The following is a 13,073-nucleotide window of genomic DNA, read 5'->3' as shown; positions in this document are numbered from 1 at the left end:
GCATCTAAAAGTGGGGGGAGGAAGGGCTGGGATTTTCCTGTTTTTCATCTGTTTGATGGTTTCTTTTTTCCCTGCTGTGTTTCCACCAGTTCGAACCAGCAGCTGAAGGGAAACTTGTCTGTGTTTGATGGAGAGGGAGCATTTATAGAGCATGGAGTGCCAGGACAAGGGGAATGGCTTCCCACTGCCTGAGGGCAGGGGTAGATGGGATTTTGGGAAGGAATTGTTCCCTGTGAGGGTGGGGAGGTCCTGGTACAGATTCCCAGAGAAGCTGGGGCTGCTCCTGGATCCCTGCAAGTGCCCAAGGCCAGGCTGGACGGGGCTTAGAGCAGCCTGGGACAGTGGAAGGTGTCCCTGCCCATGGCAGGGGGTGGCATGGGATGGGCTTTAAGGTCCCTTCCCACCCAACCCATTCCATGATTCCATGATGACAGAAATCTGCCAGTTGGCTGATGGGAGTCTCATCCCAAAAACCATTTTCCCAGAGAAATCAAGGCACAGGTCGTGTTTTGCCTGCTGGGATTAATAATGGATCGGGTGGCCCCTGGTTGCTGTGCCCACATCCCACGGAGCAGCATCCTCCTCATCCAGGTTCTCCTGCAGATCCCACGGCTCTGGTTGTGCCAGCAGCAGTCAGGGTGTGTGCAGTGAACCCTCAACACAATCTGGGGACTTAAAATTCCCTCTAAGAGTTAAAAATGTGACCTGAGAAGAGCTCAGAGCCCCTTCTGTACTGTCAACAGAGGTAAAACTTCCCGAAGGGAACCCTGAAGGGATTGGGAACGACCTGAGGCTCTGGAGCTCTGCAACTCCCTCCTGCCAGAGCTGTGGAGCTGCTCTCCCACTGCTCCCACCCTGCTGCAACCCCTCTGCCTTCCTGGGATCTCCCAGTCCAGCCCTGGCTCCTCGGGCACATGCCAGTCCCTTCTCCAGCCTGGCACGGGCAGCATCTCCTCGAGTGGACACTGCATGGGGTCCTCCTGAGCATGGCCCTGCTGCATGTGGGTATTGTCACCTCTGTCACCTCCATCCCCACCGTCCTTGCATGTGTCCCCCGGGGGAGTTTCCTTCCTGTCCCTTAAGCTTTGGGCTGTGTGCATCCTAAAGCAGCCAGGCTTCTTCTAGAGCTCCCTCAGGTTAAGCCTGTCCCAAGGTGTCCCAGCAGGAATTTGGGCAGGCCCGGGCAGTGCTGAGAGACCTCTGTGCTGTAGGACAGACCCACCTTTAGGGCTGGCTGCTTGCTCCTTGGTTTTCTCCTCTCCAGCCCATGCAAAGAAGGAGCTGTGTTGCTGCCAGGAAATTCAGGAGGTTTTCAGTTCAGTGCCTGACAGTGGAAAATGTCTTCTTGTGATTCTACGTACGTAATTGGTTTATAAAGTAGAACAGACACCTGATCTTTTGCTGAATAGTGAATAAATCGGGCATTTGGGCAGGTGAGGGGTGGTTAAAGCCACCTGCAACCTCTTTTCCTTACGTGCTGCCAACGCATCCCTGCTCACGTCCTGAAATCCATTCATCAACCATTCATCAGTAATAAATATAACATTTAAGGGTCTTCTCAGACCTCCCAAGGAGTTGATGATTTGCACTCCCAAGAAGACATTCCCTAAAAAATGGAAAAAAAAAAAAAAAAGTACAAGGATGTTGTAATGCTGAACACACATGAAAGCACCTCGTCTGGGCTGAAATAAATATTACACTGCAATGGTTTTGTTATTATTTTGCAGGCAGGCTGAGCTCAGTAGCAGAGACAGCCCCAGCAGTCCAAGATGACTCGTAGGATTAAGCACATGAAAGCGAGAGGAAAAAAAAAAAGTATTCAAAACCAACTCTGGTTGTTTTCATCTTGTTTTTCCACACCCCTTAGCAGAAAAAAACCCCAAGCCTTGGTGACCCTGGTCAGGAGGAAATGTTTTTTAAATGCCTCCACTGTACTTTTAACTGCCAGGAAAAAAAAATGTAGTTGAAAGAGAGCTGCAGATTCTGCTTCCCTTTATCCAACTAATTTCAAAGTTTTGGATTTTAATCTGGCATCAGTTGCAGCACAAAAAATCTCCCACGTTTCAAGAGTCCTTCCATCTGAAAGGTATTAGCAGGATGAGAGGAGTGGGAGATGAATTTCAGGAGGGCACTGAGTACTTCCAAACTGATTTCCCTCCTTATTTTCAAGGTGAAGCAACTTCTTCTGAGCTTTTCATGCATTTAAAGCTGAATTTGATGAAATATTTGCAAAATATTCACTGTTAAGAACAATCCTGCTCTGACTTGGTGCGGCCTCAGTGTCTCTTCCACTTGTAAAATCCACAGCAATGCTGCCTTGGCCTTGTGTAAACTCGGAATATTTACATTGCTTCACTTGGAAAGGAATTTGACTCCATCCAGTGCCCACGGCCATCCCTGTGGTCACAGTTTCATTTGAGACAGACACACGCAGTAAATACAGTCCTGGGGTCCAAACACTCTCCTTGGAGCAGCCCCAGGAATTTGGTCACCGGCAGAAATTCCCCCATTTCAAAGAGGAAAAAAAAGGAGGGATCACAACCAGAGGCAGAGATGTAAAATTCACGTGGTTGTGAATGGTTTTAGATGCAGCTATGCCCTGCGCCCTGGATATATTGTTTAATGATCTATTTTATAAATAGAAATTTATATTTCTGTTTCCAGACAAGCTTGTGCTGGTTGTCCTGGCAGAGCCAAGCGCTTTGTGGCCGTGTCCTGTGTGCTCCCAACCCTCAGGAATGCCCTGCCACGGCACTGCTGCTTTTCCTCAGGCCTTCCAAACGCCCCAAAAACCTCCTGGCACTCAAGCTGAGCTCAGGACATGTTCTTCTCCCACCTGGAATATGCCTGGCACCAGCAGGACTGGGAGAGATGAGTCCTGCCCGAAGCTTTGGCCTCACCTGCAGCTGAAGCTTCGCTGGGTTTGAAGCTCTTCCCTTGGCTTTGGGTCCCGTGTCCATCCTGCTCCTCCCCCTGCCTGCTTCCCATTCCATGAGGGGAGGGCAGAGGGAAGGACCTGGCTGGCACCAGAGTGGGCTCATCCCAAAAACCCCACCGGGGCAGTCCTGGGAGGCAGAATCACTCAGGAATCACTCGACCGCTTCCCACGGTTTGCTCAGCTCCATTCTCCACCCTGTGTCCAGGTGGGAGATGACCCTCAGGCCACGTGGTGGTGGCCACCAGCCCTGCAGCACTCGTGGCTCATTGGTGCCCTTTGTGTCCCCTGCAGAAGCCCAGCGCCGGCCCTACTACGCCGACTACTCGCCGGCGCGGAGATACATCCACAGCCTGTGCACCAGCCACTACCTCGACCTCTTCATCACCTTCATCATCGGCGTCAACGTCATCACCATGTCCATGGAGCACTACAACCAGCCCAAGGTAGGAGCTGCCGCTCAGCACGGCTCCCTTGGGATCCAAGCAGCCACAAGGTTCCCAGTTCTTGGAAAGCCTCGGCATTCTGATCCAGCTCTGCCGTTCAGGAGTCGCTTGCTTCAGGCAAAATCTTGATTTCCCTGCTTTGGGTAAAAACCCCCGCTAATGGAGAGTGAATTAAGCTTTTACCAGGAAAAGACCAATCCAAATATTTCCTCTCCTGATCCCAGACGAGTGAGCCTTCAAACTGGAGAGCAGTCCAGGGTTTTAGGACATTCCATTAGCAGATAGAAACTTGGAGTTACTGCGTGCAGAGCATTTCTTTTCCTCAATGAAGTTAGAAAAAACCAATTTAAAAGTCCAATCCTCCCTTTTTTTATATATTATAAAATCATTCTCCCCTCGGAACACCTTGGACATAAATCATGGGGGCTGTCCATATATAAATTTTCCATTTCATTATCACTGATGAAGCTCTGGCTCAGCATTTCCTTTTCCAGCATTCCATGGTAACCTGCAAATGCCTCCTGGATGCTGAGCCAGAGGGTAACATGTGTGTGTGTGTGTGTGTGTGTGTGTGTTTTACAGCAGGAAAATTCCTTTGTTTCCCATGGAAATGTTGTTTATCCACATGAGGTCTTATTTACACCTGGTTTACGTTCACTTAACACCAAGTTGTAAATCCAAATGCAAGCAGTCACAAATGATGGCAGAAGTCAGGCTCAGGCTTTGGATGGAATAGGAAGTTGTCCCATGGTTTTTAAGCTACCATTTTATTTCAGGTCCTGGAACAAAAATAGGGATTGTTGCCAACACCGAAGAAACTTTCAGCTCTTGAGTCCCAAAATTTGGGGCGTGGCTATGCCCTGGTGACCCCGCTGTGTGTGTGGGGTCAGCAAAGCCCAGGCATCACACAAAGGGGACAAAAAGAGCTTTCCTGTGCCCTGGGGCTTCCTTGGAGGTGCTTTGCAGACTCCTCTGTTGCGTTTATTTCCAAATTTGTCTGGTTCGATGCTCGTAATTCCCATTTTTTAGTGGAAATGCAGGGTCCTGTGCTACACTGAGCTAAATTCCCCTTCGCTGCCTCCTGTCCCCAGTTCCTCCCCAGTTCTCTATTTTAAGGCCCCACAAGATTCCTTTGCTATTGTTGGCCCAGAGCTCCAATGAAATCCATTATAAACACTCATCATCCTCAAGTATAAACACTGCGGATTCCTGACTTCCGAGAGCGGCTCCGTGGAGAGCGGGAACGTTGCACCAAATATGGACACGCTTTGCCCAGCTCTGGAGATGTCCCATTTTTCAAGAAGGAAAGGTTTAATCCATCTCCAAGGTTTATTTATTTTTCTGAGCTTTTTAAGCAAAGCCTTTGTCCTGAGGGCTGGAATCAAGAAATGATCCATCGAGGCTTTTGTTCTCCCCAAGGCTGGGCACTTCAGACCCAGGAATCTTCAGGAGATAGGGAAGGGGTGAAGTTTTTGTGTCTGGCCCAGATTGAACAGTTTGTGCACTGAGCTTGAACCTGACACTTTTAGCAGAACTAATCTTGGTACTTTGGAGAGTTTTCTTTGACTCAGGGGCTGAGCCTTTATTTGAGTTCTGCTGGGTGATTTAGTGAGCTCTGCCAGCCTTTACGACTCAATTCCTGATATTTCTGTGCTTCCCTCACCCTGCTCCCTGCCAGTCTAGGGGGTGGTCTAGGAAAGGATAGCTGGGCCGGCCTAACTGGGCTGGCCTAACTGAGATCTCTCTTTTCAGTCCCTGGATGAAGCCCTCAAGTACTGCAACTACGTGTTCACCATCGTCTTTGTGTTCGAGGCGCTCCTGAAGTTGGTGGCCTTTGGTTTCCGGAGGTTCTTTAAGGACAGGTGGGATCACTTTGAACCCCTGTGGATTTGGGATTCGGGGCTGGATTGACCCACTTTCAGGGCCAGATGCTGGTGAGATGCAGCATCACTGTGGTGGCACAGGAAGAGCCCAGGGCTGCTCTCTGTGCGTGCAGACTTTGTAGTGGAAGAGCTAGAAATCCTAAGAACTGCTGGCTGGGCTTTGCAGGAGGAGTTCCGGAAATCTCCCAAAATTCCAAAAGCATCTTCTCCCCCAGTACCTCCCTTTCCACGAGGCCTGACCAGCTCAGCGCAGAGGTCAGAAACACTTCCCAGTCAGCTCCCTGTCACTTCCCAGATTTTGTGGCTCACAGGATGTCTGTGCCAGCTGCTCTGAGCTGGTTTTGTACCACCTAAAATTCATGGGCCCAGATGGGAATGAGGAGATGCACTTGGGATCTGCTGGTGCCTGTTATTAACATAAAATTCCCTCCTCCTGGACGTCTATCCATGTATCATTTGGATTTTGTGTGTCCTTCCTCTCTTGGTAGGTGGAATCAGCTGGACTTGGCCATAGTTCTCCTGTCAATCGTGGGGATCACGCTGGAGGAGATCGAGATGAATGCTGCGCTTCCCATCAATCCCACCATAATCCGGATCATGAGGGTGCTCAGGATAGCCAGAGGTGTGTCCTGCTCCCGGGGTCTCCAGCCACCCCAGGAAACCCTTTGGACGTTCATCCTTCACACCCTGCTGGTTCAGTTCCAGTGGGGAACATGAGATGTCAGCTCAGAGACAAGCTGGGGTTTCCATGGGGTTTTCCAGTGGCATCCTCAGTTGGATTCTGATTCCAGCCCTGGATCACAGACTTTTTATACTGGTCCAGAGCAGAGTGGGAAGCGATGGCAGTTGGAGCTTGGGAAGATGTTCTTCACTGATGAGGTGGCTCCCCATCCCTCTCCCATTTTCCTGCCTGCCCACATTGGAGTTCTTGCAGGCTTTTGTCCATTTTCATAGAATCCCAGAATGGGTTGGGTGGGAAGGGACCTTAAAGCTCATCCAGTTCCAACCCCAACACCTTCCACTGTCCCAGGCTGCTCCAAGCCCCATCCAGCCTGGCCTTGGGCACTTCCAGGGGTCCAGGGACAGCCACAGCTTCTCTGGGCACCCTGTGCCAGGGCCTCAGCACCCTCCCAGGGAGGAATTCCTTCCCAATATCCCACAGCCCTGCCCTCTGGCAGTGGGAATCCATTCCCCTTGGGACTGACAGTGGGATGCTCAGTCCCGCAGGGATGCAGAGAACTCCCCACGTGGATAAACGGCTGTAAGAGAGATTGAAACCCTCCCTGCCAGACCTGAACCTGGATTTCCTTCATGCATTTTCCCTGCAATATTCCCCAGCCCTGCTGAGCAGGATTTGCTCTTCATTTCAGTGCTGAAACTGCTGAAAATGGCCACGGGCATGAGAGCTCTGCTGGACACGGTGGTGCAAGCCCTGCCCCAGGTAAGCCCCCAAAATTCCTCCATGCCCAGGGTGTCCCCCTTGGGAACACAAGTGCCTTTGGGGCTCCTTGTTTGGTGGCCTCTAGAAGCCACCTGGGGAGGGTCTCAGCTTTCTCCAGGCCTTGGGAGCGGAGTTTTGCACGGCTCATCCTGGAGCGTGTTTGATGGGAGAACCAAAATGATGGGAAAAGAGCTCCCAGAGAGCAAACTCCTGTAGGCAGAGCTCCAATGAACCCCACATTTCACTGGCAAGTTTGGGAAATGCCAGGATAGACAGAGAAGGATGCTGGAGAAAGCACTGGGAGCAGACTGGGAGCTTCCAACTCAGGAGTTTTGTTTGGGAGGCAGGAACAACCACAATTACTGACAGACGAGCTGCAGCCTCGGAAAGGCAAACTGGGGAGATGCTTCTGAGGGTTAAAATCTTGATTTGGGGTCTCCAATCACCAAACTCTCCTGAGCTGCAAGAGGAGCAGCACCTCTGCCAGACTCAGACTGATATTTGATAGGATCCCTCAAGTGTTCACTTCCTGGGACTTCTTTTTTATGGATCTGTTTATTTGAGAAAAGAAGGAAAGAAACTTTTTGCTGGCTTTCAGTCCTCCATCAGAATTCCAAGGTGTTGAGGGTTTTTTAAAATCTTTTAAATCTTATCCGTTTTAAGGTGTGTTCTGCTTGTTTGTGGGTGTGCTGGTGTGAGCTCGGAGCTTTCCATGTTTGGGGTTAACGCAGCTGCCTGCACATTCCGATTCCCTGGATCCCAGGAGCAGCCAAGGGCAGACACCGTGTGCGAGTCTCCTGCAGAGGACAAGTGGCCACAAGAGAATCGGGAGCAAACATACCCAAAACCACCCTGGGACTCAGTTCCTAAGTACAGAGCAACCCACGATCCAAGAACCATGATCCAGTTCCAAGAGAACTGGAAAACAGGGAATCTTTTTACCTTGGAAAGACCCCTTTGCTTTGCTCTTCATCATTGCCATGAAGATGTTTCTAATCTGAGGATTTGCCCTTTGCTCTGCAGATCTGAAGGATTTCGGCTGAGACTAAAGCAGGGATTCACCAGCCTGACCCCCGGGCTGGCATTTCATGGAATCCTTGCATTCGTGTCTGGTTTTTAATTTACAAAGCCCTGTGACCAGAGACCATATTTTCTCTCCCTCCTTGTTTTCTCTTCCCCCATACAAACAATAGGGTGGCTCCTGGCCAGGCTTTTGGCTTCCTTGGGGTGTTCTTGCAGTTTGCATTCCAGGCGAGGTCTCTTGCAAAGGGAAGACCCCAGGGATATTCCGAGCAGATCTCGTGCAGATAAAAAAATGCCACTTTGGCCTCCAGTGAAGCTGGGAAAATGAGAAGGGGATTTTAGGAAGAGCTCTCTGACAACCATCACTCTTCATAAAGCTGCAGCTTTCATTTCCAAGGCAAGGGATGAGTTCCTAGCCTAATTAAATTAGCATCCTAAAACCACAGCTGGAAAATCCTCATTGAATGTGGCTTCTAAGTGACAAAAAAAAGCTAATTTAATGTTTATTCATTAAGGTTTGGGGGGGAATTCTTTGTCTGGTGTGTGGAGAATGCCCATTTATGGGCTGACGATGACAAGGAACTGTCACTGCATTTTTGGGGGGTGATTTTCATCAGCTTTGGATTTGATTTTTATTCAGCAATTTGAGTAACACTTGGAGAACCAATTATCCCCAGATTTGGGGGAATGTAGCATGTTGATCCAAGATTGTCACAGGATTAATCTCCTCTTATGGGACTTCAGACTGAGCTTGAGCTGCTCTTTTCAAACCGTTCCTATTGCACCTTCCTTGTGTGGTAACCTCTGTCTGCCAGGTCAGAGACCTTCTCCTCCACCTGATCTCTGGAAAAAATGAGGTGGAGAAGAGGAAAAAAAATGAGGAGAGGCCACAGAGACAGAGAGAATGGTCAGGGAATGATCTCAAACTGGCACCTTCTCTGCCCACCTTCTCCATGTCCTCTCAATCCCAGAAAAAAACCCCAACACGTGGTTCTTGGTTTAAGGATTCAAAGTGTTAGGGAATCAGCCATCCCCTGTTGATGGAATACATTCTTATTTACTCTTCCTGATAAAAAAAATCTAGTGTTTTCAGTCTGAATTAGCCACGTTTGTTTGTTCACTGGATGTAATCTTGCTTTTTTCTTGTAGCACGTCTCCTTTTCGGAGCAGTGGTAGATAAAATAATCTCTTGTGAAAGGGAGAGAAATGAACTCCTTTAATCTCCCAGTGTGGAGCAGATTTTGAAGACCTGCTTCAAGTGTTTTCTTTCTGAGCTCTGTCCTCGCTGAGGCTCGATAATGAATTACACCGCTCGTCCATCACTGATTATCTCCTTGCTTCTGTGTCTGGTGGCTGTTGGGTTTGGAAGCAAAGGCTGCTCTCTAAGCCTCCTGTTTATGGTGATCCTTCAGCCCTTTTCCCGTTCCCAGCTTTCCAAAGCTCACCCTTTCTGTAGGAAAGTTGGAATTTAAATTTGGTTTACAGTGCTCCCAGTGGAAGTGAATCCCCCAGCAGTCACCGCTGAGCTGCCACAGCTCTTCCTGGTGGAGAGGACAACTGGAATCCAGCCCAATTCCCATCCTCCAACACCAATGAGATGTGAAACTTCCCTATCAAAAGATCTGGGTTGTTTTCCCTTCTCTCATCTCGCTTGATCCGTGGATGGCACATTAATTCCCTGCGGGCTAGACAAGAGACTCCTCTTTGTCTTCAAAAGCTTGGAACTGCCCCCACAGGCACTCTGTGCCAAGAAAAAAGTGAAGAACTCCTCATCCTAGCAGAGCCCTGAAGGGCAGGACCTGAAGTTTGCTCCTGTCCTGGAGTTTATCTCCTCTTGGTGCTGGAATTCCTGGGCTTATCTCAACTTCAGCTCCTGGAGAGCTTTTCTGGCATTGTCCGACTGCAGTTGGGGGGCAAAAACAACAACCTGCCTTTGCCAGCCCCTGGAGAGCCACAGGGATGTGAACTCAGAGAGCAGGAATGGGAATGTCTGAGCAGCCAGCACTGGGGATGATGGATTTGGGGAGATAGGGAGGTGTGGGCTGTGCTGCAGAGATCCCTGAGGGACTGGAGCAGCGATACAGAATTCCAGAGGAACAAACATCCTGCTGGCTCCTGGGGCTGGGCTCCATGGGGCTGAGGGGACACAGAAAGGGGACCTTGTTCAGATCAGCCTGAGGTGACTTCACCCTCCAAGGCTGTGTCTCTCCACCAATCCGGGAATTCTCACAGCTGGCCTCTGTTTTCCAGGCAGAGGTGTCCATTTTCTCCGGGGCCCAGTGCATGAATTAGGCTGTGTTTTCCCACTGCCAGGATTATTGCCTTGGCTGGAGAGTGATGGAAGAGGATAGGGAGGACTCATGGCCTTGGAAAGGCTTGGCAGGAGCTTAATTTGATGAGGAATCGCTCTGGACAGGCATCTCAGGGAGCTGAGTGCATCAACACCGGGAATGCCAATGGATGTCAGAGCAGGAAGAGGCACAGGAGGAAGTGGCTTCACTCAGGAGTGCGGCAGCAGGAGACACAAATTCCATCAGTGCCTCTCCCAGAGCCAGCTGGGTGTGTGGAGAGGGAAGCCCCTTCCCTTGAGCTGAGCAGCTTATTCCAGGGCTTTTGCAGTGGTAGGGCACTGATTCAGCTGGGATACACTGGGAGAGAGTGCAGCCCCTCCTGGAGGCTCTCCCTGCTCTTCGGGGGGGGGATGGAGGACTCAGCCCACGTCCCCACAGCATCCCAGCACAGGGCCAGTGCTGCCAGCCAGCATTCCAGAGGGAAGGTCCAGGAGGAATCACAGATACTCACCGGCATCTCCAGCTCTTGTGGCTTCTCTGAGGTCTTCAGGGCACCAACAACATCTCTCAGATGTTCTTCATCTGTGCTTCTCTCCCTGCAGTCCTCAGCTCCTCCTTGGCACTGGATTCCCAGGAAATGATGGATAGCCCCTGGCTGCCAGAGAGAAGGGGTGTCTGGAGTTTTCTGTGCCTGAGTCAGGGGGAGTTGGATGGATAAGGGAGCCTGGGCTGAGCTGTTCAGAGCCAGAACCACTTCTCAGAGCCTGCTGGGGCTGCCAGAGCTGAGGCTGCTGCCCAGAGCTGGATTTCTGTTCCTGGTGGAGCATCCAGCCCAGCCTTTGGAGAAAAGCTCCTGCCCTCTCCTGTTCCTTCCAGCAGCATGATTCACTCACCATCTTTTCCTTGTCTGGTCTCGGTAGATCTCAGAGTGCTTTGGAGACATTAATTACGTATCCCCGAGGGAATTCCAAAGGGGAACAGTGGAGTTACAGGACTGGGATGACTCACCAAGGTCACAGACACACACACGGGCTGCCCCCCCTGTGCTCAGCCCCTGACCCCGCTCCTGCTCCTCAGCCCATCCCTGGGAATGTGCCTGGGATCCTTCTCTGTGCTCAGGCCTTGGTGGAGGCCATGGGCTGAGAAGGACTTTTCCCTTTTCCCTCTTCCCTTTTCCCTTTTCCCTTTTCTTCTTCCCTCCTCCTTCTCCTTCTCCTTCTCCTTCTCCTTCTCCTTCTCCTTCTCCTCCTCCTCCTCCTCCTCCCTTCCCTCTTCCCTCTTCCCTCTCCTCTCTGTTGAAAGCAGATAACAGCTTTGACTCATAACCTGGTAACAACTTCCAAGTTAGCCTAAATTCTTTGGAATTTTATCAGTGCCATACGTTTGCAGGCTGATTACTTAGGCATCAAAATATTCAGGCTGCTTAGAGCAAAATCCAGCACCCTCTTCTGTTACCTCAGCCTCGAAGTTTATCACTTTTATTTTAATTCCCTGTAATTATCTGCTCGTTTGCCTCCCCAGCAGCGTTCGTGCTGTGTTTGTGCTTGTGCCTGCTCATTTCTAATGTCTCCCAAACCATCAGTGGTCCAGCAGACGTGAGGTAGGAAAAACTATTCCAGAAGGCAGCAGAGGCAGATGAGATAATCCAGCCCAGCCATCCACATCCCTGTTTTATCTTTATTATTCCCTGGAGGATGGTAATAATGTCAGGGAAATTGCAGAGCCAGTTTAGGCTTTATAGCAATTACAGCCTGCACTGGGTGATTGGAATATTCCCATTTCTTTAATATAAAAATTCCCCTCTTTCATCAGCAATAGCTGTGTTAATTTTACAGTGACAGATATCACACTGATAAACTCTCTGATGAAATTAAATCAAAGCACCCAACAATGCTGTTGTGGCCACTTCAGAGAACAAAACTCTCCCAAAACTAGGAGTTCCCTAAAATACAGCTCAGAGATCACCAATCCCTGGGCCTGACTGCCTGGATCACCTCCTAATTCCTTGTTTTTTAGGGATAAAATCCTGCTTGTGGTGCCGAGAACTCACTTTGTCTCAGTTACGAGCTGCTAACAGGAGCAATTAAAGTGGCAGGAGAGATGAATGTGAGCAGTTCCTTGCAGGTGGTAGCAGGTCAGGTTACTCTGCCCTTCGTGTTCTCTGCCTGAGTCACCAAAAATGTGCTCTTGGAGATGTTTTGGAGGCTTGGATTCTGTGCTGGGATGGAATCCAGCACGGAGAACTGTGATGCTGGTGGTGTGAAGAGCACTTGTCACCCCCTTCAGCTGCCTTGGGGGGCTTGGAGCACCTCCAGCAGCACCTGGAGCTGCAGTGTTGGTGTACGGGATGAGGCTTTTCCCTCATCCTGTGGGATGCAGGAAGCTAAAATCCGGGAAATGGTTGTTGAGAAGTGCCTGTAAAGGAAAAGGCTCAGTGAGTTCTCCTCTCCCTGGAGCACTGACAGCCCTCCATGCCAGTGAAACCTTTGGAAACCAGTTAGTTCCTCTTGTGGCTTATTGCTGTCCCAGAGTCCCAAGAAGGGAAAGGCCCCTCAAACCCAAACCAGAGCCCCAGGTCCCACACCAGCCCTGCCCTGCAGGGTGCCCTGGGGTGGCCAAATTCCAGAGGGTGATGGAGAAGCTGCTGTTTTCCACAAGAGCGTTTCTGCTCCTTCCCCCACACAAAGACCTCTCTGGGCCTCTTAAAGCAGAGCTCTGAGAGGGACCAGGGTGCTGGAAGCCAAGGGAAAGTTGCTTTGCCTCTGGCCACCCTCCTTTGCTTGTGTTGAAAATGTGATGGAGTGATTTCATTCATGACCTCGACTTGCCTGACCCTTGTTCTGCTTTCTCCTTGTGTAGGTAGGGAACCTTGGCCTACTTTTTATGCTCCTGTTTTTTATCTATGCTGCCCTGGGAGTGGAATTGTTTGGCAAGCTCGGTGAGTAATGGGCCTGAAGCCGCTCGTTTCATCCGGTTGATGTTTATTTGGTATCTGGCTGCTTCCTTTTTGCTCTCTCTCTCTCATTCTTGGGCCTTGCTCAGCTTCACACTCAT

At 50.3% G+C, this 13,073-nt stretch overlaps 1 protein-coding gene across 2 annotated transcripts in view; it reads left to right on the top strand.

The window, feature by feature from the left end:
- CACNA1H (calcium voltage-gated channel subunit alpha1 H) overlaps positions 1–13,073 on the top strand; it is a 160,140-nt gene that overhangs the window by 134,057 nt on the left and 13,010 nt on the right. For both annotated transcript variants that reach the window (XM_039560454.1, XM_039560453.1), the window contains exons 26-30: positions 3,230–3,381; positions 5,134–5,243; positions 5,753–5,886; positions 6,635–6,705; positions 12,879–12,957. In XM_039560454.1, coding sequence (XP_039416388.1) covers positions 3,230–3,381; positions 5,134–5,243; positions 5,753–5,886; positions 6,635–6,705; positions 12,879–12,957 — 546 coding nt within the window. The remainder of the gene's footprint in view (positions 1–3,229; positions 3,382–5,133; positions 5,244–5,752; positions 5,887–6,634; positions 6,706–12,878; positions 12,958–13,073) is intronic.

The sequence above is a fragment of the Corvus cornix genome, chromosome 14 (genome assembly GCF_000738735.6).
Source record: "Corvus cornix cornix isolate S_Up_H32 chromosome 14, ASM73873v5, whole genome shotgun sequence".
In the NCBI taxonomy this organism is placed as follows: Eukaryota; Metazoa; Chordata; class Aves; order Passeriformes; family Corvidae; genus Corvus; species Corvus cornix.
Note: the sequence above shows the minus strand (reverse complement) of the source record. Positions and strands in the feature narration are given on the sequence as shown.